The following is a 26,205-nucleotide window of genomic DNA, read 5'->3' on the forward strand; positions in this document are numbered from 1 at the left end:
GGTGATCTTGTACAATATGAAAACTTTGCGGAGACCTCATCTCCTGGCACATCCGAACCGGCTCACAATTAGCCACCGTTCCAGCTAAGGAAGATAGCCTACGGGGGTTTGTGAGTACGTGTCTTTTGGAGCATCCGCGCCCACGGGGACGGGTTGAGTGAGGCTTTAAAGCAAGGCTGTTTAGTTCGAATAAAGTTACCTTTGACTGCAGTCTTTATTTTAGCGCTGCGTGTAGCGCTACACCGCTACAACGTGTTTTTTATCGCTATTAATATACATCACAACTGCCAATGCCTGACACCCGCCAGTGCGCAATTTCTTTTAATTCTTCGATCCAAGGTAGGCTAACTATGTAGTAACCTTCAACCCAACGTCTTTTTTTCGGAGTTCAAAATGTTTTTGTTGCATGCAGAAATGTAATTTCGTTTTCTCTGCAGGAGTTCATCAATTTCAAAAATGCAACACATTATAGTTTGTTTATACATAGCATAAAGGCAAAAAAAACCCCGTTGTATGCAGTGTTATTTCATTTTGTGGCTCCCAGTGTTTTCTTTTCTGTGGGAAATGGGTCCATATTGGCTCTTTTAGTGGTAAACGTTGCCGACCCCTGTCCTAACCCAATTGTCTTTTGAAGTGAAGAATAGTAACATTCAAATGCTGTATAGTCAGTGTGGGATAAACTCCTTCCATTTATTTACACTTTAACTAAGTTGCCAGACATGGGTTTTTTTTTGATGGGTTATACCATTCTAAAACTTTAAGATTCATTAATCATTAACAATTCTATAACTTCATGGTGTATCTTTAGTTAGGTACGATTCAATTTGTCAATCTTCAGTTTTTGAGTGGCTGATGGTGAGGAAGGATTTATTGAGCCCAGCTACCTCTAATACCTTAAATAATTTATTACTTGATGTATACAATCTGATGTTTGTTTATTTTTCCTGTTTCTAGATTCTAATTAACTTATTTTAAATGCATTGACCACCAGTAGTTTGTAGAGTGCCAGCAATATTGGAGATTAATAAAACAAAATTATTCATGTTTTAAAAAATAAACTTTTACAATTTCCTTGTGTACAGCCATTATTTTGTTCAAATTATCTGTGCAGCTATAATTTGAATGATTTAAAATGATGCATAAAAATAGAATTAAAATATGAGAATTTTGCTAATGTGAAGAAATTAAAATCGAATGCCTGGTTTAAGATTTTTAGTAATCTGGTGAATGTGAACTGTGGTCCTACACAATTTTAAACTTGCATGAGACTATAGCTCCAATTTCCAGGTTATGAAACTTTAGTTTCATGGATACAGACGTAAATTTGTTCATTTTCTTTAACTGAGCACGAATGGTAATGGGTTACAAGCAGACTGGCAACAGATTTTCTGTGGAGCTCTGAAACCTCTTGAATGGCAAGGTGTAAGTATAACAAGAAAACATTCTCCAAACTTTGTTGTATAGATCTCTTGAGAGATTGGACTGTCACATGAAACACTGCTCATTATCTTTTGGGATTTAAGTAATACAAATTCTCTATACCTTTTGGATTAGAGAGCTGGTACTTTGAAATGTTTACAAGCTGGCTTGCCTATTGCAGCCACAGGAGAGGAGACACCAGAGACACTGTGGTGCGACGCCCATGCTGTTCTTCGTGTCGATGCTGCCCTCTAATGTTCACTCAGTGGGTGGTGTGTGCTTGTCTGCTGACTGCTGAGGATGAATTCTTTCCAAAATCATCCATGCACAGTCAATCTGCAGGATATGGCTCTCAAATACTTTGGCTATATTATTTATTTTGTGTGACTGTATGTTTACTGCATTTTTATGTGCCTTGGGTATGACTATTGGTGCTGCATTTTGCACCTTGATCCAGGAGGAATCCTATTTTGTTTGGCTGTAATTAAAATAATTGAAACTCGTATAAATATTTAAAACCAGTGCTACTTTTCTAATTCATTGTAGGTTATTTGTTCTTTGAAGGCAATGCCTTTGTTAATGAAATAGATGTTATAATCAAAGATTAATTGTAGCACATACCAGATTTCTAATTTTCTAAACAATGTGCTTAACTTTTTAACAAAGTACAGCAGGAGAGTAGCCAGTAATTTGGAATTTATTTGTATAGTACATGCATATCAGGGTCAACTCAAGATTAACTCAACCTTTCCCAATTATACTTGTTTTAATCAATTCAAATTAAATGCCAAAATTCAGCTTCCACAGTTTATAATATAGTCTCTTACTAAAATCTATAAACCCAGATGGGAAAATTATTAATGGCATTAGGTTAAACTATTAAAATTTGGAGCAATTCATGACCACTGTAGACTCAGAGTTGGGAAGATCAATAACTTCTATATTGCTCTGAAGAAATTTTAATTTATGGACTGAAATTAATTGCACATTAATCATGACACTGCTATTAGATGTCATATTTTAGAAATCATCTGTGCCATCTAAATTTTACAAATTCTATTTTTCATCAGCTTATTTCACTTTTTTTTTACACTCTTGGCTTATTTATTAAATGCTAAGTTTGAAAATTAATACATTACAATGAATGATCTGTTTTTCATATCCCACTCTGGAGACATCAGTTCAAAAGCTAGACTATAATTCCAGTGCAATGTTCAGTGCTGGAGGAATCAACCTTAAAGGTGTTTGATGAGACCCTTCACAGTGTGTGTTTAACCATGAATCATTTACCATCTATTATTTATAACTGTTTGCTGGTCAATATGAATACTGGAACAAAAACATTCAAAGTTTTAAAATTACTGGCTTAATTTTAGAAAACATCTGTTATATGTGATTTCCTTACAAGAAAGACCATGGTAAAAGTTCATTTACAGGGTCAATCGTTGTACAATGAAATTAAAATTTGACATAATGTTCTGCCAGAAAAATGGGAGCCACGAACAAACATTATTGTTTACATTGTTTTTCAGTTTGTATATTTTTAGCTTTGGATTATTATCGAGTATTCATGTCAGTTTCATAAATTCTCTGATTATGTAGTTTTATCTCCAATCTAAGTCCAGGGGTAAATGGTGGATTACTTGTTTTCCAATTTGTCTTCTGACAGGCCCAGTTCAGATCAAAATGAATTAAAAATTTCAACCCTTCCGATTGTCCTCAAACTCTTGCAATAAATTTTTAAAAATATAAATCACAGTTTAAAATTGTGCATGCAAATACGTTATAGGTGAACATGGATGTAATCAGGTATTTAGCAGTTGAATGGCAAGTCGTTAAGCAACAGTTACTAAGTAAAACAAATAGTAGTTTAATATATTTTGTTATGGAAAGATGTATACAGCAGCAACCTGATCTGCCCTCAGTTTGTTTTAAAAACTTCAATGTAATTATTCATTTCACTTTCCCTCCTGCCAGCTTCTACCTTTTTAAAGATATTCTCCATATCAGTTGGGTAGATTCATGCACATTCAACAGAGGCTAGTTGAACTAAGCAATAAGTTAGCAGAACAATGTGGGCCATTAAACACTAAGTTAGCAGTGACCACTGTTTCTAGTAAGGTGCAGACTAATTGCTTTCTAGAAAATAATCGTAACCATCTGGCAGCTCTCAATGCATGATATTTTCTGCAAATTTAAGTTTTACAGGAAGGAATCCTTGAAACAAGTCAGAATGTTATTGCTGTTAGATAACCATGTCACTTCCACCTGTCCTTGCCTTCTCTTTCCCTTCCATAATGTATTCCAAATAAATATGGAGTTCTGTGACTATAATGGAATCACTGGGCTATCAATGATTTGTTGTACAATACCAGCAGTGGGCTTGGATTTGTCATTGATCGTACCGTTATTGCCTGGAACAATTGAGGGACAGCACCTTTGCCTTCCGTAAGATGTTTACCTGAGGTATTCATGGAGGGTCACCCCATGAGATGATTATCAGTTGATTAAAGAGCTTATTTCAATTATTCTTTGATCTTCAATTTAAAAAATCCTGTTTCAGTCGGTACATGCTTTATGATTTAGATTACTTTCTAGCATTCTTTGCCTGGTACTTGATACTGAATGACTGCAAGTCTCTTTAAACTGAGCACTGGTAAACTTGAAGCGTTAGTCAATGTTCTTCCTCAATATTGGCTCTGGTATGGCAATCATTCACATCCCTCAAGCAGAATTGAGAATTGCATTAAAATCATGTACAGTTGCTGCCAGTAAAATCGGTTATGTAAAAACATTAAAGGTCATTCCCAGACTAAACATATTTGATTAATTATAAAGAAGAGTTTGGCATACTTTGCATATCAACTGGGGGGTACTGACAAAGGTATTTGAATTCCTGTTCTTATATAATACACATTTTTGTATAAGAACTTAATAGAAGATAAAAAAGGGTAGGAATCCTTTCTACTTGTGAAGTTATAAACAGCCAGAGTATACTAGAAATTAATAAGGAGCACAAAGTGATACAAAAGAGCTTTGTAGCTATCTTGAAGAACAATGTGGGCCTTTAAAAATAGATGTCAGTAATACTCTAATGCATAATAAGGAAATGGCAAGCCTGCTAAATAAGTATTCTTGAGAAAAATGTGGTACAGATGAATCTAAAAATGTGTCAAGGGGGATCAACTTTATTATTTCTTCATAATAAATCCATTATGAAGAAAACAATGGTTCTTTTAAAATATCTAGTATGTTATTTCTATGCCAGAAAATATGTAGATGAGAGAAATACAGATGCATTAATTTGCAGTGTAAGAAATTATCCCTTTTTGCCTGGAAAATTGCCAGTGTTATACGTTGTACGTGCAATCCGTTCATTTACCTCTTGTCAGTGGTATTTGAGCCTTTCTATCTGATATCAGTTGGAACATTAAAGAAAATGATTGACCACAAGTTCAGAGAGTTAATAATCTGTAAAGGGTTGATAGGCTCTAATTATTTAAAAAGAGGTTGGCACCAGCATTGTGTTCATATTTGTGTCATTAGCTGACTGTTAATAATATGCCTTCTAAAGACAGCAGTGGATGAATTGTTCAGGCAGCATATGTGGAGGCATAAATTGCAAGATGGCATTTCGTGTCCAGACCCTGTATCAGGATCCCTCCACAAATGCTTGACTCAATGTGTTCTTATAGAGTTTTTTAAATTTCATATTCCAGCATCTGCAGTCTCTTTTTGACTTTAGGAATGGGCAGTCATATCAGTGTCCATCCAAGAAGACTGGGTGAGCCTCCTCAACAACGATTGTCTGGTGGCACTCACATTTACTGTGCTAAAGTGTTTTGAGAGGTTGGTCATGGCCAGAATCAACTCCTGCCTAAGCAGGAACCTGGACTTGCTGCAATTTGCCTATTGCCACAACAGGTCTACAGCATATATAATCTCACTAGCTGTCCACTTGGATCTTGTGGACTACAGCGATGCCTACATCAGGCTGCTGTTAATTGTTTTATAGCTCAGCACTCAATATCATCATCATCAAACCCTCAGTATTAACCAACAAGCTCCAAAACTTGGGCCTCTAACTGTATCCTTAATTTCCTCACTGCGAGACCACAGTCGGTGTGGATCGGAAATAACATCTCTTCACTGATAGTCAGCACGTGCACCTCAAGGATGAGTGCTTAACCCACTCTTCCACTCTCTCTACACCCATGACTGTGTGGCTAGGCACAGCTCTAAAACCATCTTTAAATTTGCTGATGACAAACTATTGGCAGAACTTCAGATGGTGATGTGGAGGCCTGCAGGTCAGCTGGTGTCATAGTGAAAACCTTGAACTCTGCATCAGTAAGACCAGGGAACTGATGTGGACTTTGCAAAGGGGAAGTTGTAGTAACACTCATTAGTCCTCAAGGTATCGGCAGTGGAAAGAGTGTGCAGTTTCATGTTCCAGCATTTCTGAAGCTCTATCCTGATCCCAATATATTGATGCAATTACAAAGAAGGCATGAATGTGGCTATATTTCATCAGGAGTTTGAAGAGACTTGGTACAGCACCAAAAATTGGATTGGGAAGAAGCTGCAGAAAGTTGTAAACTGAGACAGCTCCATCATGGACACTAACCTCCCCAGTATCAGGGACATTTTTCAAAAGGCCTCAAAAAGGCAGTATCCATCATTAAGCACCCTCATCACCCAGGACTCTACTTGTTACCATCAAGGAGGTGGCCCAAGAACGTGAAGACATGCACTTGGTGTTTTAGGAACAGCTTCTTCCCTTCTGCCATTGGATTTTTGAATGGATGATAAGCCCATGTACATGATCTCATTACATAGGTTTTTTTGCTCTTTTTGCCCTAATTTGATTTTAATCTTTTAAAATAGATTTCTTATTGTAATGTAGTTTTGATGTAATGTACTGCTGCCACAAAACAACAAATTTTACCACCCTGGTCTCATCACATGAAGTGCCAGTAGCGTTATATTGTTTACTTTTTAACTTGTCGCAAAAGGACCTTATTATTCGTTACTTTACTAGTGGTAGTATTACTTTGTGTTATGTGTGTGAGTTAAATATATGCATTGTGCACCTTGGTCTGTAAAAATGTTGTTTCATTGCTGGTATGTATGTGTACGATTGAATGGACAAGTTGATCTTGAATGTGAAATATGCCGGTGTTATTGAACCTGATTCTGAGTTTGTTACTGGAGTTAAATGATTAGTTTTCTGCACTCATGAATTGTGTATTCTGCAAATCTGTAACCTTGAAACCGATAGCAATAGTTGATCAAATATAATGAACTCTCTTGATTTTCTTGTCACTAAACAGAAAACACATTATGCAGTGGTGACCATGTCTCTTGGCACAGCCCATTGGACAACAGTGAATCTCGCATCCAACACATGTTACTGACAGAGGACCCACAGCTGCAACCTGTGCGTACCCCCTTTGGAACAGTTGCTTTCTTGCAGGTATGGATGTACAAATATTGTTTCTGATGCTAATCGTCATTGGTGTTCAGTGCGAGTGAACTTGAATTCAGAACTCACTGTAGTTGTTCAAATGTCTTTAACAAGATTAAGGTTTTCTTTATCCCCAGTGTTACTTCCACTTTGTCTTTAAGATTTCCTAGTGCTAACTCTGCACTACAAATTAGAATTTTCAAGTTTGAACAAAGGGTTTGTGATTTGAAATGTTATTTTATTTCTCTTTTCACAGTTATGTCCGAATTGCTGAGCGTTTCCAGCATTTTGTTTTTATTTGAGGTCTCCAGCATCTACATATTTTTAAAATTTACTGTTGTTTGATTTTGAGTTCGCATCAGTGAATTATTTTGCTTGAAACCTTTTGCCAAAGCTCTCAAAATTTAAAATTTGGATCAGCTCCTGTACTGCATTCTTGAAAATGTTGTAATTGCTATCCACTGTTTTCCTGATTCTTTCTCAGAATCAGATTAAACTGTTCCTGAAATAGTGAGTTGTGTGTCTTCAGGCTTTTGTATCTCCTTCCTGGTGGTACCAATGAGAAGAGGGTATATCCTGTGTGATAGAGGTCTTTAATGATAGATGCCACCTTTTGAGGCTTTGCACTTTGAGGATGTCCTGGATGCTGTGGAGGCGAGGACCTGTGATGGAGCTGACTGGATTCACAATTTCTGCAGCTTCTTTCAATCCTGTTCAGTAGTGCCTCCCTCCATCCCAACCCCTGCCCCCCATACCAGACGGTGGTGCAGCCAGTTAGAAAAATGCTCTCCAAATTTGTAGAAATTTGTGAGTGCCTTTTGGTGATAAACAAACTCTGCTCAAACTCCTGATGAAATGTTGCTGCAGTTGTGTCTTTGTAAATGCATCGATACATTGGTCCCAGGATAGTTCCTCAAGAGATGTTGTCACACAGAAACTTGAAATTACTCATTCTTTCCACTTCTGATCCCTCTATGAAGACTGGTATCTATTCTCTTGTCTTTACTTTCTGAAATCCACAATTGGTTCTTTGGTGTTACTGACACTAAATGCTGGTGGAACGCAGCAGGCCAGGCAGCATCCATAGGAAGAAACACAATCGACGTTGCGGGCCAAGACTCCTTCTTTGGTGTTACTGACACTAAATGCAGGTCTTCTGGTGACAGATTAGAGGATCTAGTTACAGAGGGAGGTACATAGGCCCAGGTTCTGGAGCTTTCTGATCAGAACTGTAGGAATGATTGTTAAATGCTGAGCTGTAGTCAATAAATGCTTTGTATTGTCCAGGTGGTCCAAGGAAGCATGAAGAGCCAATGAGCTTGCATCTGCTGTAGAGCTGTTGTGGTGATAGGCAAATTGTGGTGGGTCCAGGTCCTTGCTGAGTCAGGAGTTCATTCTAGCCAGGACCAACCTCTCAAGGCACTTCACCGTAGATGTGAGTACAACTGGGCGATAGTCGTTTTTGGCAGCTCCCCCTTCTCTTTTTGGGCACTGATATGATAGTTGTCCTTTTGAAGCAGGTGGGAACTTCCAACTGCAGCAATGAGAGATTGAAAATGTGTTGTTTGAACACTCCCTCCTGTTGGTCTGCACAAGTTTTCAGAGTCCATTGTGGACTGTTGCCTTGTGAGAGTTCACCCTCATCCACAGAACATTGTCCCAGAAGCATTGTAGAAGATCAGGTGGTCTTTTGCAAACTTGATCCATGCAACAATGTTTTTTTTGGAGAGCAGTGGTTTCCTTTGTGGTGTACTTCCATGAACACCATTCTTGATATGTGTTTTTCTTGTAGTGTACACATGAACAGAGACTAAGTTCTAGAGATTTGTGCAGGTCTTTTGCTGTCTCTCTTGGGTTCTATTTCACCTCCTTTGGCATTGCATGTTGTGCTCTTGGTGTGATCTTTGCAGGATGCCCACTCCAAGGGAGAGTAGCAACAATACTGAATTACCTCCATTTGCAGACAATTTCTCTTACTGTGAGCTGCTAAACATTCAGGTCTTTAGGAATGCTTTTATAGCCTTTTCCAACTTCATGCATCTCTACAAATCTTCTAAGGTTCTCTGAAAGTTGTTTTGATCAAGGCATGGAGCACATAAACAGATCTTTCTTGAAGAGCAGGCTCTATCAGTAACCTGACTTTATGTGCCTTTTTTTTAAATAAGTGAGGGCACTTCTACACCCCGCACCTCCAATCCCATCTCATTGATTGGAACACATGACTCCAAATAGCTTTTGTAGAAGGCATTACCTCAGAGGTTCACATACTTTTTCCAACAAACCTTGTAATATTAGATCATTTTTCTCAATAAATAAATAAATGAATAAATATGTTTTTGACTTACTGGGTTCTCTATCTTGCTGATCATATTTTAGTTCATGTTAATGCAGAAATAGAGAAAATTCTACAGGGTTCACAAGCTTTCTAACACCACTGTAGCTGTAGTTTCATTGTCCCTTTCAAAGAATGTTGAAAGGGGAAAAGTAAGTACTGCTTATTGGATTATATTAAAAATAACTGAGCAGAAACACTGCTAATAGTTTCTATAATGCACTGGAAAATATTGATACAAGCTTTATGTTCCTTTTAGCTGTGTTCAGCTATAGAGTTCTAACTGACTTATTGATTTTTCTTTATTTGTTACTTTCCCAACATTTAAACTTCAAACTTATTGATGGAGTGCAGTATGTAATTTTGAGTAGAATATCTGTCTGTCTCTTTTTGGTCAGTGAAGTCCTAACAGAAAGTCCCACTTCCACACCTCATTATACTGTAGTTTGACAGCCTTTTCCCATTATCCTGTGTCCCAGTGACTTGATAGAGGCAGGATAAGCAAAGGAAAGGGGTTTGTGAGATGCCTGGAGTTGAAGCAGCCTCAAAGACACCACTACAGAGGAGCAGAGTATGTAGAATACCAGTGACTGGGTTTGGCTGGGTGGAATGCTAAAAGCTTTGGTTGAGTCTGGGATTTCAAGGAGCTAAGAAAGAAAAAAGCTGCAAATATCCATGGTAGACTATTAATAGCAGGGGAATGGAATACTGAAGGTCACAACAATATGGAGGGGAGGGAAGATTAGGCATGACCTGAGAAGCCTTTATGTGCCACCTTTCTCTCTATTCAGCCAATTACTTATCCACACAGCTACCTAACTCTTGTAACCTTTTTTTTGTGTAGGGCTGTATCAGGTATCTTCTGAAAAGCTGTAGAACGTAGAAAAACTGTTTATCCCTTAGCCGTCTCTGTTAACTCATTAAAAAATATCTTTCGGGTTTGTGAAAGATACTTTTCCCAGGTGTCAGTTATGTTCCAGAATGTTTCCAGATACAGGTGGCCCCTGTTTTTTGAAGGTTCACTTTACGACAGCTCGCTGTTGCGGAAGACCTATATTACTACCCGTTTTCGCTAACCAAAGAGGATTTTCACTTTACGAAAAAAAGACGCCAGCTTTATATGTGTTTACCCCCAAGAAAGACTACAATGACCATGAAGCCTTGTGCGTGCAGTTGTTTGCGCGTGCGTGTGTAGGTGTTTACGTGCACATGCGTGTATGTGCTGATTTTTTTTTCTCTTTCCAAATCGATTTTTGGCTCACTGTCTTCCTGAGTTTGATAAGTGAAACTACACTGTGCATACAATATTTCTGCTTTATATAGGGCATATATTTATCATATCATTCCTGCTTTTACTATATGTTCGAGTTGTTATTTTAGGTTTTGTGTGCTATTTAGTAAGATTTGGTCTGGGAATGCTGAAAAATTTTTCCCATATGAATTAATTGTAATTGCTTCTTTGCTTTACGACATTTCGGCTTACAGTTTCATAGGAACGCTCCACCTTCAAATAGCGGGGGATACCTGTACTTGCCCACACTGATGTTAAACTGACAGGCACTTTTTAACCTACAAGTTCAGATTTCTTTAAATTGTACTGGTCTGAGTCCAGTGAATGGTTTTGAAGTTTCTGTTTGGGACAGACAGCTAGCTGCCAGTGTAAATGAGGTTAAGGCTTCCTTTTACTTGGGCTGCTTAATAGTCATCCACCCAAATGATACAGTTCCAATTTTAGGGAGTTTATTAAAATGTTGCTAGGTTCTACCTCTGACTTGGAACTTAAATGAAAGTTATTTTAAGATTTAAGTTTAATATGCAAAGAGCACAAGCCAGTTGTGATTTAGACTTTGTTCTCTGGATTTTTTTGGAATGGGCATCGTTGCAAGTGAGTTCTGTTAAAATGGTAATACACAGCACCACATAGTGGCAAGGTGTGGTTCTACATCTGAGACTGTAGTGCAAGGAAGCAAGGCACGAGATGCCTCTTTAGAGGGCAGTTGGAGCTAAGATGTTTCCTTATTTTGCTCAGGCATTGATGATTGCACTTGCATCTTAGAACAGAATACAACATTTTATTTTACTGGAATGAATTCAGCAGTTGTTTCTTTTGAAAATCTGTGGATTTTTGTCAGAGGTTGCATTAAAACAAGATAGGAAATATGAATACGTTGGACTCTTGGTGAGCTTTCATTTGAAACAAAAATAACTGGATCAGCAATTATTTTATGAGGCAGTGTTATGGTATAGCTAAGAATATGTACACAATGTTGGAAGAACTCAGCAGGTCAGGGAGCATCCGTGAGAAAAGAATAGCCAAAGTTTCAGGCCGAGACCCTTCATCAGGAATGGGGGGTGGGGGGGAGAGAGGGCCGAAGCCCAGTAATAGAGATAGGGGAGGGGGTAGGGCCTAGAGGTGCCAGGTGGAGAACCAATCAGAGGAAAGATGAAGGGCAGAGAGGGACCTGGGATAGGGGAAGGGGGAGGGAATTATTGGAAATTGGAGAATTCAATGTTCATACCACCAGGCTGGAGGCTACCCAAACTGTAGATGAGGTGTTGCTCCTCCAGCCTGAGTTTGGCCTCATCATGGCAGTAGAGGAGGCCATGTATGGACATATCTAGATGGGAATGAGAGGCAGAGTTGAAGTGGGTGGTGGTCCCCCAATCTGTGTCGGGTCTCGCCGCTGCACCGGATGCAATGGACAACTCCAGCAGACTTGCAGGTGAAGTGTTGCCTCGCATGGAAGGACTGTCTGGGGCCCAGAATGGTGGTAATGGAGGTGTGGGGACAGGTGTAGCATTTGTGCTTGCAGGGATCTCGTATTGTTTGATCCACAGCATCTGCAGTTGTATTTTTGTGTTATGGTATAGCTAATACTGTTGAAACTGTAGTGAGGTTTAGCTCCATCTACTGTTTTGAGTAAATTTTGAACTGTGAAACAATTCTTGTTAATGTGTCTTTTAATGGTTTTGTAAACAGATTTTAACAAGAGTGTGGATAAAATATTGATTGCTCCAACTCCGTAGTGGCTTCAACCATTTACAAGTTTCCTCTGAAGGGATGCGCTTCCAGGTGACTTCAGAGTATCCTCTCAGCTGCTACCGTTTTCACTTCTCTGAGCCAAGTTCCATCCTTGATTTGAGAATGTATTTTTTTCCTTCATGGTTTTTGTACAATCACTTGTCCTGTTCCTTTTCTCAGTTATCTTGTTTTTTAAAAAGATGCTTTCAATTTGTATTAGATTGTTGGAGTTTGTACAGAAGAACTTCAGGCAGCACAGCAGTGGAATGGTCAAGGGATCTTGGAGCTTCTCCGGACTGTTCCTGTGTAAGTGTCATTATAAAACTTTCCCACTAAATTTGAAATGTGATTGATTAGGTGTGAGGAAAGTGAAATGTTAGATTGACATTTTTCAGAGTTCCATTGATGTAGGAGTTGAGTAAGTCATGATTTTACTGCAAGATGCACAAGGTTTAAGAGGGCATGTGACCAACTATTTTGTACACTAGGTCATGTTAGTGATCTTCTGATTATTTCACATGTAAAATACATTTGATCTCGTTTTTATATCGAGTAATCAGATACCCATATTGGATGTGTGTAAATAATTAGTTCTTTTCATCTTAACCTGGAATTCGGAGTATTTTATCTTCTGGAATGGTAAAATAATTTCAAAATATTTTCTTCTATCAGATGATCATCCAATAAGAAGTCTTCTGTAGCATTTAAAATTTTAAAATGCCTTGCCAAACACAATAGTGTAAGTACATCAATCACATCCCTCGCTGTCACACTTAATCACCTCAAGATTTAATCAAATTAGTCGTACAGAAAATTCCCATAACAAAGTGACTATTCCTGATTGTCCCTTCCCTCTCCAGTAAAGCCTATACCTTGGGACTTTTTTCATTCATTTCCTGCCATTTGTATAGGATTTGCCAATTTGTGATTAGCTAACATCTCTGCTGCGCATGTAAGATAAAAGACCACAATTTTCCAGTCATCTCTTGCCCCTTCTGTAGCCAAGGAAGATCTGAAAACTTCAGCCTCACTGCCGGTAATCTCTTCCCTTCCCTAGCAGCCTGGGATATATTTCATCAGGCCCTGCAGCTTTATTTTCCTTTAAACCCACCAAACATCAGTAATTTTTCTAAAAATTGTGTTATGATACAGATTGCGGTAATTATTTAAAAGATTTTTGTGGTTACGTCAGATGTTTGTTATTAACCTATCATAATATGGACAAACTTGTAAGCACAAAATGTCTTGGTATGAAAAGTAAACACTTTACTTTTAGACAGGCTGCAGTGATTCATTCCAGTATACACTTGTCAAAACTCAGTTTTAGACTGCGTTTCATCAAGTGAAGGAGAAAACTTATGTAGTTGTGTTAGGCTTTACTGTTATATTGAATCAATTTTTGTCTGTTTTTGAGCAAAGTAATAAACAAAAGGTAGATAACAAAGATCATTTGTGTAGCTCCAAACTATCGTAAATTGTCTTACAGGGCAGGTGGCTCTTGGCTAATCACTGATATGCGAAGAGGAGAAACTATATTTGAATCTGATCCACATTTGCAGGTAACCATCAATTTTGGTTCTGTTCATCCATATTGCTGTAATATTTGCTGGGGTAAGTGTTTCTGTGCAATCTCTAATTCAGCATCAGTTTGCACTACCCCACTTAAAGTTACAACTTTGTTATTATATTTAACTACAACATCTTTAAAATAAAGCAGCAATCTATCCACTGTTGCTTTGGATTTGCTATTTCCCATACTTTCACATCTCTGGGGATAAACTGGGTAATCTGCAGAACTGATATTAACAGTAACCATGGGTAACATAGTGGTTAGCACAAGACCATTACAGCACCAGCTGTAAGATCAGCATTCAATTCCTACCACAGTCTGTAAGGACTTTGTACATTCTTGCCATGACCATGTGGGTTTCTTCTGTGTGTTCTGGTTTCTTCCCACGTTCCAAAGACGTACAGTAAGGATTCATGGGTTGTGGGTATGCTGTGTTGGCGCTAGAAGTGTGACACTTTCTGATTTGATTTGACAAAAATGACACACTTCACTGTGTTTTGATGTACATGTGGCAAGTAAAGCTAAGCTTTATCTTTATGCATTTTATGCTTGTAACGTTCTCCTTCGGGTGTAACGAACGCCGAATTTAACGTCCGGATAAACCACAGCCAATGAAAACCAGATCGCAGTAAGATTAACCATTTACAGTTCACTCTTCACATTAACATATGGTGAAAACTGTTGATAAAACAATACAAGATTGATACAGTATTTGTTCCTTCCTTAATATCACATTTCAAGTGTAAATACTTGCAAAGGTGACTATAACTACATTACACTAAGGTGCAGTATACAGGGAGAGTTTACCTGCTCCATTGACTACTTTAAATACACTTCCATGCAAACTATCCACGACTCTTTAACTAACGAAAGCATAAACATTATCTACCGTCGTTACTTCTAACAGGATCGGCATTAACATCTTAGTTCAATATATCGATTATCTATTAACTTACAGCGTTGCTCTCACTGTGATTTCTCATGCCTGCAAAACAACTTCTGCTCAGGTGAGCCTCGTGGAAAGCCCCCACCCTCGCGCTAATTTCAAACCGGTGTTTTCCCACAAGACGCGGCGAAACCGGATGTGACGTCATCGCATGCCGATATATTTTACATGCAATGAATATACTTTAAACACTTCTAATTCTAACTAGAAAATACTATTGAATGAATTACTAAGCGAAAATATTATAAACTAAATAACTGTCGTAAAGACAGCACAATGCTGGTAATTTGAGTTATTGAAGACACCATAGTATGGCAAGTGGTATTGCTGACTCACAGCTCCAATGACCTAAGTTCGATTCCGATCCCTGACCATCTCCACCTTCACCACAACCCACACTAAATCACAGTGCTATCTGGTGTACTCCAGTGTGCCGAGAAGTTTCGATTGACAGGCTAATTGGCACCAGTGTTTGTCTAATGCAGGAGAATTGGAAGAAATTTAATGGGTATGTGAAAGCACATGGGTCACAGAACAATATGTATGGCAAATAAATTGTTATAGTTGTGAGAATAGGCATAGATTTGAAGAACTGAATTACAGCTTTCTATCTTATGAAAAAGTATAAAGTAAAATAATTTTCTGTGTCACAAGTATTTCAGTAACCTTTTAACTTTCTTAAACCTTAAGTACTAAGTAATTTGCTGTGATTTTAAATATGATCATGATTTAGTTAAAATACCCATTTATATTGTATGCAGTTTTGGCCACCGAGTTACAGAAAGGATATTAATAAGATTGAAAGAGTTCAGAGAAGGTTTACAAGGATGTTGTTGGGACTTGAGAAACTGAGTTACAGAGAAAGGTTGAATAGGTTAGGACTTTATTCCCTGGAGTGTAGAAGAATGAGGGGAGATTTGATAGAGGTATATAAAATTATGATGGATATAGATAGAGTGAATGCAAGCAGGCTTTTTCCACTGAGGCTAGGGGAGAAAAGAACCAGAGGACATGGGTTAAGGGTGAAGGGGGAAAGTTTAAAGGCAACAATGGTGGGGGGATGGTTTCTTCAGAGTGGTGGGAGTGTGGAATGAGCTGCCAGATGAAGTGGTAAATGTGGGCTCACCTTTAAGAAAAACTTGGACAGGTACATGGATGGATGAGAGGTGTATGGAGGGATATGGTGCAGGTCAGTGGGACTAGGCAGAAAAATAGTTCGGAACAACCAAGAAGGGCCAAAAGGCCTGTTTCTGTGCTGTAACGTTCTGTGGTTCTATGGTTAAGTATAATGGAATAAAAGATAAATGTTTTCTATTGTAACCATGAGAAAGTCTGCAGATGCTGGAAATCCAAACTAAGACACAAAATGTTGGAGGCACTCAGAAGTCATGGAAATGAATAGATAGTCGATGTTGCAGGCCAAGACTCCTCTTCAGGATTCAATAGGTTTACTATTGTTTGTTGGAAACATTCAAATAAAATACATTAGAACTAGAGCTCCTCATAACCATCTGACTAAAGTTCCTGCCTGATTGTAATAGTATGATTGTGCTTACATGATTTCAAATTTCTCCTGATTTTTCTTTTGTTCTCTGTCTAGGAGAGGGTGGACAAAGGCATAGCGACTGATGGATCAAACCTGAGTGGTGTGAGTGCAAAATGTGCGTGGGTTGATCTGAGCCGTCCCCCAGAAGATGAAGAAGATAGCAGAAGTATTTATCTTGAGATGCAGCCACGTCGTTTGTCCGATAAAGGTATTTTGTTTATAGTATTATAACAGTTCAAAATCATTGAAGACATATCAGGATTTAGTTGCTATCTGTGTTCTCTTTCCTTTTTTGGAACTTGAAATGGGGGGAAGAAAAGAAGAGCTTAGCAGTTTGAGGTTTTACTGTTCACTTTAGTAGTTAGTCTCCAGTAGCTAAGTGGCATCACAAATGTTCTCAACAATGCCAATGAATTCTGGTTAATTCAACTTTTTATTTGGGACAACACTTAAAGAACAAAACTAAATTGAGAGAATAGCTGGGATTCCTTGTTCATTTGGGACACTCTCACTTAATTGGAGCAGTTTCTAACTTGTGTCAGCCACATACACTTGCATGGCCATTAGACACTACAGCTTGATTAAAGCAATCAGTTTTTAAACGGTGTCAGTTATGTGTGTTCAAAACACTGATTTTTGTCACTGATAGCTAAAAAATAAGCAATAAGAATTCTGAACTGTTTAGCTCACCATGGTTTCAAGTATTCAGGCTTGGAGATGCCAGAAATGGTCCAGAGTGAAAATGAAAGAATTTCTAGACCTCTTCAGGAATTATGAAGTATTTGAGGCTGATGACAATCATTGTGAATGGTACAATGAAAATGAAGATTTGGAGAAAGGCAATCCAGTATCTGCACTAGTTGTCTGTGCTGATTTTTTTCATTTACAGTCAATCAAAAGGGCACAGCAGATTAATTCCTCTGTCAATAACCATTAGAAACTTATACTACTGTAGGGGTATTGAGAAGGATTTAATTTGTTCTATATTTCATTTAAGTAGATACTTTGATATTCAGTTAAATGGTAGTTTATTTTTTATACCTTTTATTAATTTTCATGACACTTTGGCTAATTGGGACCAAAATGTACTGATCCTGACTTGTCCCTGTTTATCAGAATCCACTGTATATTGTGTAATATTACCTTTGTATTGTATGAGAGTTTTATGTACTGTGATGCGCACCTTGATTGGAGAAATGTCATGCTGGATGAAAACAGGCTAAATACTTTCAGAAATTAGGGAACATTGCAATTTTTTTCAGGAAAAAAGACCGAATATCAGATTGACTCAAAAGTTGAACCGTTTTAGTTAGGATAGATCAGAATTTTCAAAAAATTGCATTGTAAGATTTGTATGTTGAATAATTCAGCCTTGACTTTTTAATTAATTCAACTTTTTATAAAATAAAGCAATGAATTAACATTTTGGAAATTTAGACTTTAAAGTAGTAGAATTATTATACAGTCAATGTAGGAGAAAGCTGCACATTGAGATGATAATGGTAATGAAAAGAGTATATAGGGGCTTCTTAAAATAAATATTTGATTAATATTCTGCAGGGAGCTTTTCCTTGTCTGGAAGGAAAAAATATAAATTGAATACTGTTGTTTTTGAACTAAAGATGTGCACAGTTTCAAAATTAGTGCAGAATAAAAATATTTTGCATTTTTCTCAGTAAACAGAAAAGAAGGCATGAAGGGGCTACAATCAATCAACTCACTGGGGGAGGAATACCTTTACATTTGTTTTAGAGGTGGTTTCATTAGGTAAAACAATGTAGGACTTCAACCTGTGACATTACCTCAACGTTGATTTTTGAGAGCCAGGAAGCTTTTGTTTCTATCATCTTGTTGGCAGCCCAATGTTCAGTCAGGCCCACATGGGTATTTTGGGTTGCTCTTTTTTTTCAGGTGACCTACATAAGAAATTAAGTAAAGAATGTCCTGGAGTATTGCACATGTCCTCTTTGCATGCACCAGAAACACATATGCTTGCTATTTGATATGTTGGTAGCACAATCTGCATAACTTGTTTTCTTTAAAAGTGCTTCCTATGCCTTGTATTTCAAAAGATGAAAGCTTCTGTTGGAATGTTATCAGTGAGCTTCTGGAAGTAGGTTTATTAATAATGCATATAATGTGAAATTTGTTGTTTTGCATAGAGAAAAGTGCTATAAATTACAAAAATTAGTGCATGAGAAAGGGAAAAATGAGGTAAGGTTCGTGGACCATTCATAAATCTGATGGCAGAAGGAAAGACGCTGTTTCTGAGTCATTCAGTGTGGGCCTTCAGGCTCCTGTACCTCATCCTTGCTTTTAGGAACTTGAAGAGAGCATGTCATGGAAGGTGAGAGTTCTTTAGTGATTGATACCACCTTCTTGAGACACTGCCTCTTAGCTATCTGCATATAAATTTGTTAGAAAATTGACTTCTGACTACTTGTCTTTATTTAGTGCATTCAATTTAGTAGGACGTATCAAGAGTGTTATCTCACAACACTTGCATTAATTTGTTCAAAGATGTTCAAACATGTACAAAGGTGTATGTTAGAGGGAAAGAGGGAGGAGTGATCTAGGGAAGGAATTGTAGCGATTAGGATACAGGGATCAGGGGTAGTGGCTAAAATCAGAATTGTGAAGAAGCCGTTACTTGAAGAGTGTAGAAGTGGCATAGGAGATCCAAGGCCAAAGGGAACATTTGAGAATATGATTACTCTAAAAATTAGACTTCTAGTTCTGAGCTTCTTACTTTTTTTTACTTTATTACTTTTTTCCATATACACGAGTAAAAATCTTTACATTATGTCTGCGTCTAAATGTGCAATTTATAGCAATTTATAATAGTATGTACAACAGGATAGTCAGTATAACATAGAAGTACAGTTGTGTCAATATGAATTAAGCAGTCTGATGGCCTGGTGGCAGAAGCTGTCCCGGAGCCTATTGGTCCTGGCTTTTATGCTGCGGTACCGTTTCCCAGATGGTAGCAGCTGGAACAGTTTATGGTTGGGGTAACTCAGTCCCCAATGATCCTTGGGGCTCTTTTTACACACCTGTCTTTGTAAATGTCCTGAACAGTGGGAAGTTTACATTTATAGATGAGTTGGGCTGTCCGCTCCACTCTGCAGAGTCCTGTGATGGAGGGAAGTACAGTTCCCATATCAGGCAGTGATGCAGCCAGTCAGGATGCTCTCAATTGTACCCCTAGAGAAAGTTCTTGGGATTTGGGGACCCACACCAAACTTCTTCAACCGTCTGAGTTGAAAGAGGCGCTGTTGTGCCTTTTTCACCACACAGTCAGTATGTACAGACCACATTGATGTCAATAGGGGTTAGCCTGTCTCTATTCCTCCTGTAGTCCGCAACCAGCTCCTTTGTTTTTGCAACATTGAGGGAGAGGTTGTCCTCCTGACACCACTGTGTTAGGGTGATAACTTATTTGTAGGCTGCCTCATTATTATTTGAAGTTAGGCCAATCAGTGTAGTGTTGTCAGCAAATTTAATTAGCAGATTGGAGCTGTGGCTGGTGACACAGTCATGGATATACAGAGAGTAAAGGAGGGGGCTTAGTACACAGCCAGCCCTGAGGGGCAGAGGTGAGGGAGCCCACTCTTAGCAGCGATCTGACAGGAATGTAGGTCACTATGCTCAAAGGTGAACTAGGCTTAGTGTGAGTTAAGATGCAGATAAGTGACCTTTGGATGACCTGAAGAGATGCCTGCAATCACATAGTCACACATTCTACCACACTCATTCCTTTGCAAGCAGGTTTTGTACAGTCATCACAGCCTCTGTTAATGGAAATTCTCTTCCACAATGCGCTCCTACCTGCCCATCCACAGATCATTGTACAGTGGATATAAGTTCACTCTCTGATATGGACCCTTACTGCATATGCAAAAGTACTTGAATCACATAAAATCTAATGTAGCTTGTAAACAATTTCATCAATACATCACTTAAAAAGTGGCAAATCTCAAGACAGAGCAGCGTGGCTGTCTAACATAAAACAACCCTGAATCTCACTGCAACCAGTCCCAGTTCAGATGCAGTTAGGGTGAGAAAGCTGGAAATTTTGTAAGTTGTGTATCACAGTAATAAATGTTAACATCTGGTTTAAGATGGTGCTTGTGATGCCCAGCAAGTACTTATTGGCGGCAAAATACAAAACAAAGAAAACTGCTAAGCACGTAATAACACTATTCATTACGGTCAACGGTACCTATGGAGAAATGTGAAGAGAAAGGCTAGGTGAGCAGAGGCGAGAGGAGGAGGTGATGAAGGCGAGGCGTGGTGGAGGCAGCAGCAAGGAAAATCCTGATATCTGATTGATTTAAGCGGTGGGCTGAACTGGAAAGGTCAGGCACGGGCCGAATTGTGGTGGTGGGTTCCAGGCCCCAGAGCAGTCCAAGAGCAAGGAATGACCTGATCTTTGGATGATTTACGTGCCTAGCCAGAATTAAAAGTTCAGGGTGGTGGGCCTGGAGGCAAGGGATGGGGTGATTCTACCTGGTCTTGCACACTGCTTGGCAAAGTTTTTTCAGCTCTGTATGCTGTGATGAACTAAGGCTGTGGCCTGCAGTGATGTCTGGCTTAGTGCATTTTGTAAAACTTCAGTTCTGAATGCTATTGGCTTGCTTTTATTGTTTGCACAATTTGTTTTTCTCTGTGCACTTGGTGTTTGATGGTGTTTTTTTTTAAATGGGTTCTTTTGTGGTTACTTAGTTGTCTTGCCATCTGTAAGGAGACAAACCCAAAGGTTGTATAATATGTATATACTTTGATTATGAATGTACTTTGAATTTGGTAAATGAAGGATTTGAGTTTTTGCTTTGAATAAAGTTATCAAAATTCACAAATGCTTTAAAAACTCTTGTACTTTTAATGTATTTTAGAAGCTTATGGGAAGGATTTCTATGCTCCATGCAGCTGTTTATTGCCGAAGAGGCCTGTACTTTTAATGCAAATAGTATCCTATTTAAAGGCCAAGTATTTGCATCAACAATTTGGATGTGCTTAATGTTTCCATGCTCTTCCTTCTCTTCTTGGTTAAGTGGGAATGTTATATTGATACTTGTTCCATGTTCCAAAATCTTATCAATTTTTAAACAAATTTGGCCCAGCAAAACCACTATAGATTTTTTTAATTATATAAACTTGGAGTCATGGTAGAAATTAATAATCCCTCTGTTCAGTCTTTCAGCCTTGAAACCAGCTTTAAGCTTTACTTTTCTAATTTCAGATACAGAGCAAATCAGAGAGGTCCTGCGTAGGGGCCTTGAAATGAATACCAAACCAGTTTTGCCACCGATCAGTTCCCAAAAGCCCCAGCAGCAGAATGGGATGAATCATGATCGAGCACAGTAAGTTGTTTGCAACTTTAATATATTAGTTCCAATAGCCTGGAGTTATCAAGAATTAATTTTGAGATTTCTGGGTGTATAGAAAATGTTTGTTGCTACGTTATGTTGATACCTCCCATTTGACATTCCTCAATCCTAATTCTGCTTAGATTTTTTTAGGCTATGGTCCTTCAAATATAAATTTTATATTTGATTTAACAGTTCAAATGTTTTCACAAAATTAGTTACATTTATTACAAAGTTTAGATAATACAGATTTGTTTAATGGTAGATTAGAATGAGAACATGGCAAACTAGATTCCATTGAAGAGTTGCAAGATGGCGCTAGTGAACCACAGCAACGTTCTGCAGGCTACATACAATACTTCTAAATGTATCTCTTTGAATTACTTTCACTGCAGTCTGCAGCACGTAAGTTTCCTTTAAACAACATACTTTTTAAATCAATCTAATGAACTACAAATGTTGCAATCTTCAGACTCGGTAGAGTTGACTCTCAAGCAAGTAGGTATGGCACCTTTAAGCAGATTGGAGGTTCATTGCCATGGCTGGAAGTAAAGGCAGGAGGGGTGAGGGGCGAGCTCCAAACCAGGCTGAAACAGAGGAATGAGACCCCTTTTACCCAGCATCTTGTTGGTAAACTGGGGGTAAAATTGCTGTATTGGAGTGAAATGAGAGATTGTTGTGTTGTATGTGTAATTGCGATAAGGCTTACTCCCAGCATGCCACGTACAGTGATCAGACCGAAGACTTCCCGATTCACAAGATGATTTAGAAAATGCAGAAGGCGGAAGTGTGTGTTTCATGATCGTCTCTGTGGTGCTCCGATGTGGTGGTTTTATCGAACTTGTCCCCCAATCCCTGAACATCAAATGGTAAAATGTTGCGCATTCTATTTACTTAGGGAGTTCTCCTTCATAATTCGGACCATGATTTATGTGCCAGCAGCTGTCGACTATGATCAAACATGAGATCATGCATGATCTTGTCTCTAAACAAGAAGCAGTCTATCCTGTTGCAGTTCAAATCATAGTCGAGGACTTCAACCAGGCTTGCTTGAAGAAGTCACTACCCAATTACTATGAGCATATAACCTGTAACACCAGATGTCCCAGTACACTGGAATGCTATCAATATAAGGAATGCCTACCGTTCCAGACTGAATTTTTGTAAGTCGGAAAACTTGGCTGTCCGTCTCCTACCTGAAGACAGACAGACAGGCTAAAAAGCAGGGCTCCAGAGGTTAGGACAACAAAGAGGTGGAGGAGTGGCTACAGTATTGCTTCGAGTCAGTGGACTGGACCATGTTCAAGGGCTTGTCTGTGGATCTGAATGAATACACCCATGGATGTCATGGACTTTATTAAAACAGCTGTAGACGCGTGTCCCTACAAAGTCATTCTGTCGTCCTCAACCAGAAGCCACAATTTGCTGGGGGCCTTGTTAGAGGCATTCAAGTCCAGTGACCAAGAAAGGTATGACTTCCAGAAAGTTGGAATCTCTCGGGTTAAGTGACAATCCAGACTAAATTTGAATCAACTAAGGATGCCTGACAGTTGTGGCATGACTTGAATACTATTATCACAGATGAAGTTAAATCAAGTGATGTAGACAACAGGACTTCGCTTCCAGATGAGCTCAATGTCTTCTATTCTCACTTCGACTATATTTAAAAAAAAACATGGAAACGGCACTCCCGCAGTCTCTGATCCTGTGATTTCAGTTTAAAACCGACATGCAAACAACTTTCAGGAGGGTGAACACATGAAAACAATCTGGCCCAGGTGGGGTACCTAGCCAAGTACTGAAGATCTGTGCCAATAAACTGGCTGGGAGTGTTCACTGAGATTTTTAACCTCCCACTTTGGCTTTCTGAGGCACCCACCTGTTTCAAGCAGGCTTCAATTATAGCAGTGCCTGAGAAGAATGTGATAACCTGCTTCACTGACTATCGTCAGTGGGACTTTCATCCACAGTGATGAAGTGTTTTGAGAGGCTGGTGATGAAACCAACTCCTGTCTGAGAATTAACTTGGATCAGCTGCATTTTGCCTACTAGAGCAACAGGTCCACAGCAGGTGCCACTTCATTGGCTCTTCACTCAACCCTAGAACATCTGGACAGCTAAGATGCATCCATTAGAATGTCCTTCACTGATCACAACTCAGCATTTGATACCATCATCCCCTCAAAACTAATCAATAAGCTTAGATGCACCTTGGCCTCAATACCTTCTGGTGCAATTGGATTTTCAAACTTCCTCACTGCAGACCTCAGTCAGTTCAGATTGGCAACAATATCTCCTTCACAATCTCCATAAGCACATGAGCACCACAATGCTGTACTTTAGTCTCTGTTCTACTTGCTTTACACTTATGACTGTGTGGCTAAGCACAGCTCCAATGCCATATTCAAGGTTGCTGATGACACCACTGTTGTAGACTGAATTAAAGGTGATGTTGCATTGGCATATAGGAGAGAGATTGAATATCTGGTTGGGTGGTTTCACAGCAACAACCTCTCACTCAATGTCAGAGACCAAGGAGCTTCAAGAGGAGGAGTCCAGATGTCCATGAAGCAGTCTTCATCAGAACATCAGTGGTGGGGAGGGTCAGCAACTTTAAATTCCTTGGAGTTTCCATTTCAGAGGACCTGTCTTTCGCCCAGCTACCCTACCCTAATGCTTTTCTTAATAATCAAACTTAACAGTTGGTACTGTGGTAAAATGTATTACCCATAAAATCGCAGTGATATAATGTTCATTGTTGTAAAGATATCTTTGAGTCCCTTGGAGGCTGCTGGAAATTCCTTAAGTGCCCTTATGAAATCAGGCAGTTGCTCTCATGCATTCTTCATGCATTATGGTAATATTAGGTGGGAACTTTCTCTCGAACTTTTCCTAGTGGAAGATTAAACTAAGAAGAGCCATGTAGCTCATTTAGAGGAAACCTTTTCTCGTGAAATTAATTCCAGAACAAATTGCTGCTTCACCTATTTGACAGGACATTATCCTTATTTTATACAACAGAGAGAAGTTCATTGTTGGGGGGAGTGGAGCTAATCTTCAGAATTAATGGGAACTGTTTATCCAGTATTTTAGAAACAAGGTCACCTGAACCTCTGAAGTCAAGTTACAGCATGCAAGTGATACTTGCATTTGTGCACGTTGTGAGGCTGAGCTCTAAGAGATCGGCAACTTTTTCATCAAGGCATGAGAGAAAATTACCTTTACACTCAATATCTGCTAGATCCACTGCCAACCTGCCTTAGGTGTACAACACTGCCATCTGACAATAAAGGTCCTCTCTCTATAAGATCTTGGAATGCATAGACCACTTCTCATATTTCTGAATTCCCCTCTTGGTGAAGTTGGATACCAGGGATGAAATTCCCAATCACCTTCAGTGCACCAGAACTTCCTTTCTGTTAATGAGGTCAAGTATCCTTGAATATCAACACCCAAGATTTGTTAGCGATCCCATCGTCTCTGGATAACAGTGATCCTTGCTTCTGAAATTCAGTTTACCTACAGCCGGCATCTTTAAGCACTAGATACAAGTCAGCAGTGCTCATTTCGTAAAATCTGCAACTCAGCTGAAAGATACACAACCCAATGTCAATGTCTCAAGTCAATATTACCAGTATTGAGGCCTCTGTTATTCAATCAACTCTGTAGAGCTACCTTGCTCATTTCCCTGCTAGACGCCAGACTCGACAAAGGGACACGATTCCAAACTCTGTTCTGTAACGAGACTACCAGGCAGGTAAAGAAAATGGTTCAGGGACGTACTCAAAGCTTCTATTTTTTTTTGGAAAATGGAAAGATTTCTAGTGATTTCTCAGGTGCTCTGAATCAGGACAATTGAAAATGGAGGCAGATCATTTAGGATGGTTTGGACATTCTCGGGGCATAAATTGGGGGTATGTAGAAGCCCTGCATTTAGTGCACTGCCTCATAAACTAGCAACCCTCTTGCTCTGTTGGCCATCTCCTGCCCTGTATGTGGCTCCCATATTGACCTAATTACCCAAATAAGGAGTAATGCACCAAAGAAGGTGGTATTTCAATTACTTGACAAATTATGCCAGTGCTTGATGCTGTGGGTTATTCAAATGGGCTCATACTTTCTATGATCACAAACACATGAACGTCTGTAGATGCTGGATTCTAAATTAACACATACAAAACACTGGCCAATACAAAATACAAAACACATACACATACAAAACACCAGCCAATTTTTTGGGCCTAGACCTTTCAGCAGGACTGGGTCCTGAAGAAGGGCCTCGGCCTGAAATGTCGACCGTTTACTCTTTGCCTGACCTCCTGTGTTCCTCTGGCATTTTGCATGTGTTACTTTCTTTTGTCTTTACAACAATCTGACCTTAGAAAGGAGATATATCTAAGTAAAGCAAAGTTTGTTGAACGATACTATTATAAATTAGGTAAAAGTGAGAAAGATTTATCTTCCCTCTAACAGATCATGCTAAAAAAATGCTGGCTGAGTGTGCTGTGCTCTAACTATTCAAAATCTTCAGTCT

At 38.9% G+C, this 26,205-nt stretch overlaps 1 protein-coding gene across 1 annotated transcript in view; it reads left to right on the top strand.

Annotated features, from left to right (window-relative positions):
- Positions 1-26,205, top strand: part of sufu (suppressor of fused homolog (Drosophila)) — a 94,210-nt gene that overhangs the window by 37,806 nt on the left and 30,199 nt on the right. Inside the window, exons 4-8 of the mRNA XM_059947044.1 lie at positions 6,753-6,895; positions 12,461-12,546; positions 13,727-13,799; positions 16,357-16,510; positions 21,545-21,665. Coding sequence (XP_059803027.1) covers positions 6,753-6,895; positions 12,461-12,546; positions 13,727-13,799; positions 16,357-16,510; positions 21,545-21,665 — 577 coding nt within the window. The remainder of the gene's footprint in view (positions 1-6,752; positions 6,896-12,460; positions 12,547-13,726; positions 13,800-16,356; positions 16,511-21,544; positions 21,666-26,205) is intronic.

This window comes from Hypanus sabinus, chromosome 22, assembly GCF_030144855.1.
Source record: "Hypanus sabinus isolate sHypSab1 chromosome 22, sHypSab1.hap1, whole genome shotgun sequence".
NCBI classification, from domain to species: Eukaryota; Metazoa; Chordata; class Chondrichthyes; order Myliobatiformes; family Dasyatidae; genus Hypanus; species Hypanus sabinus.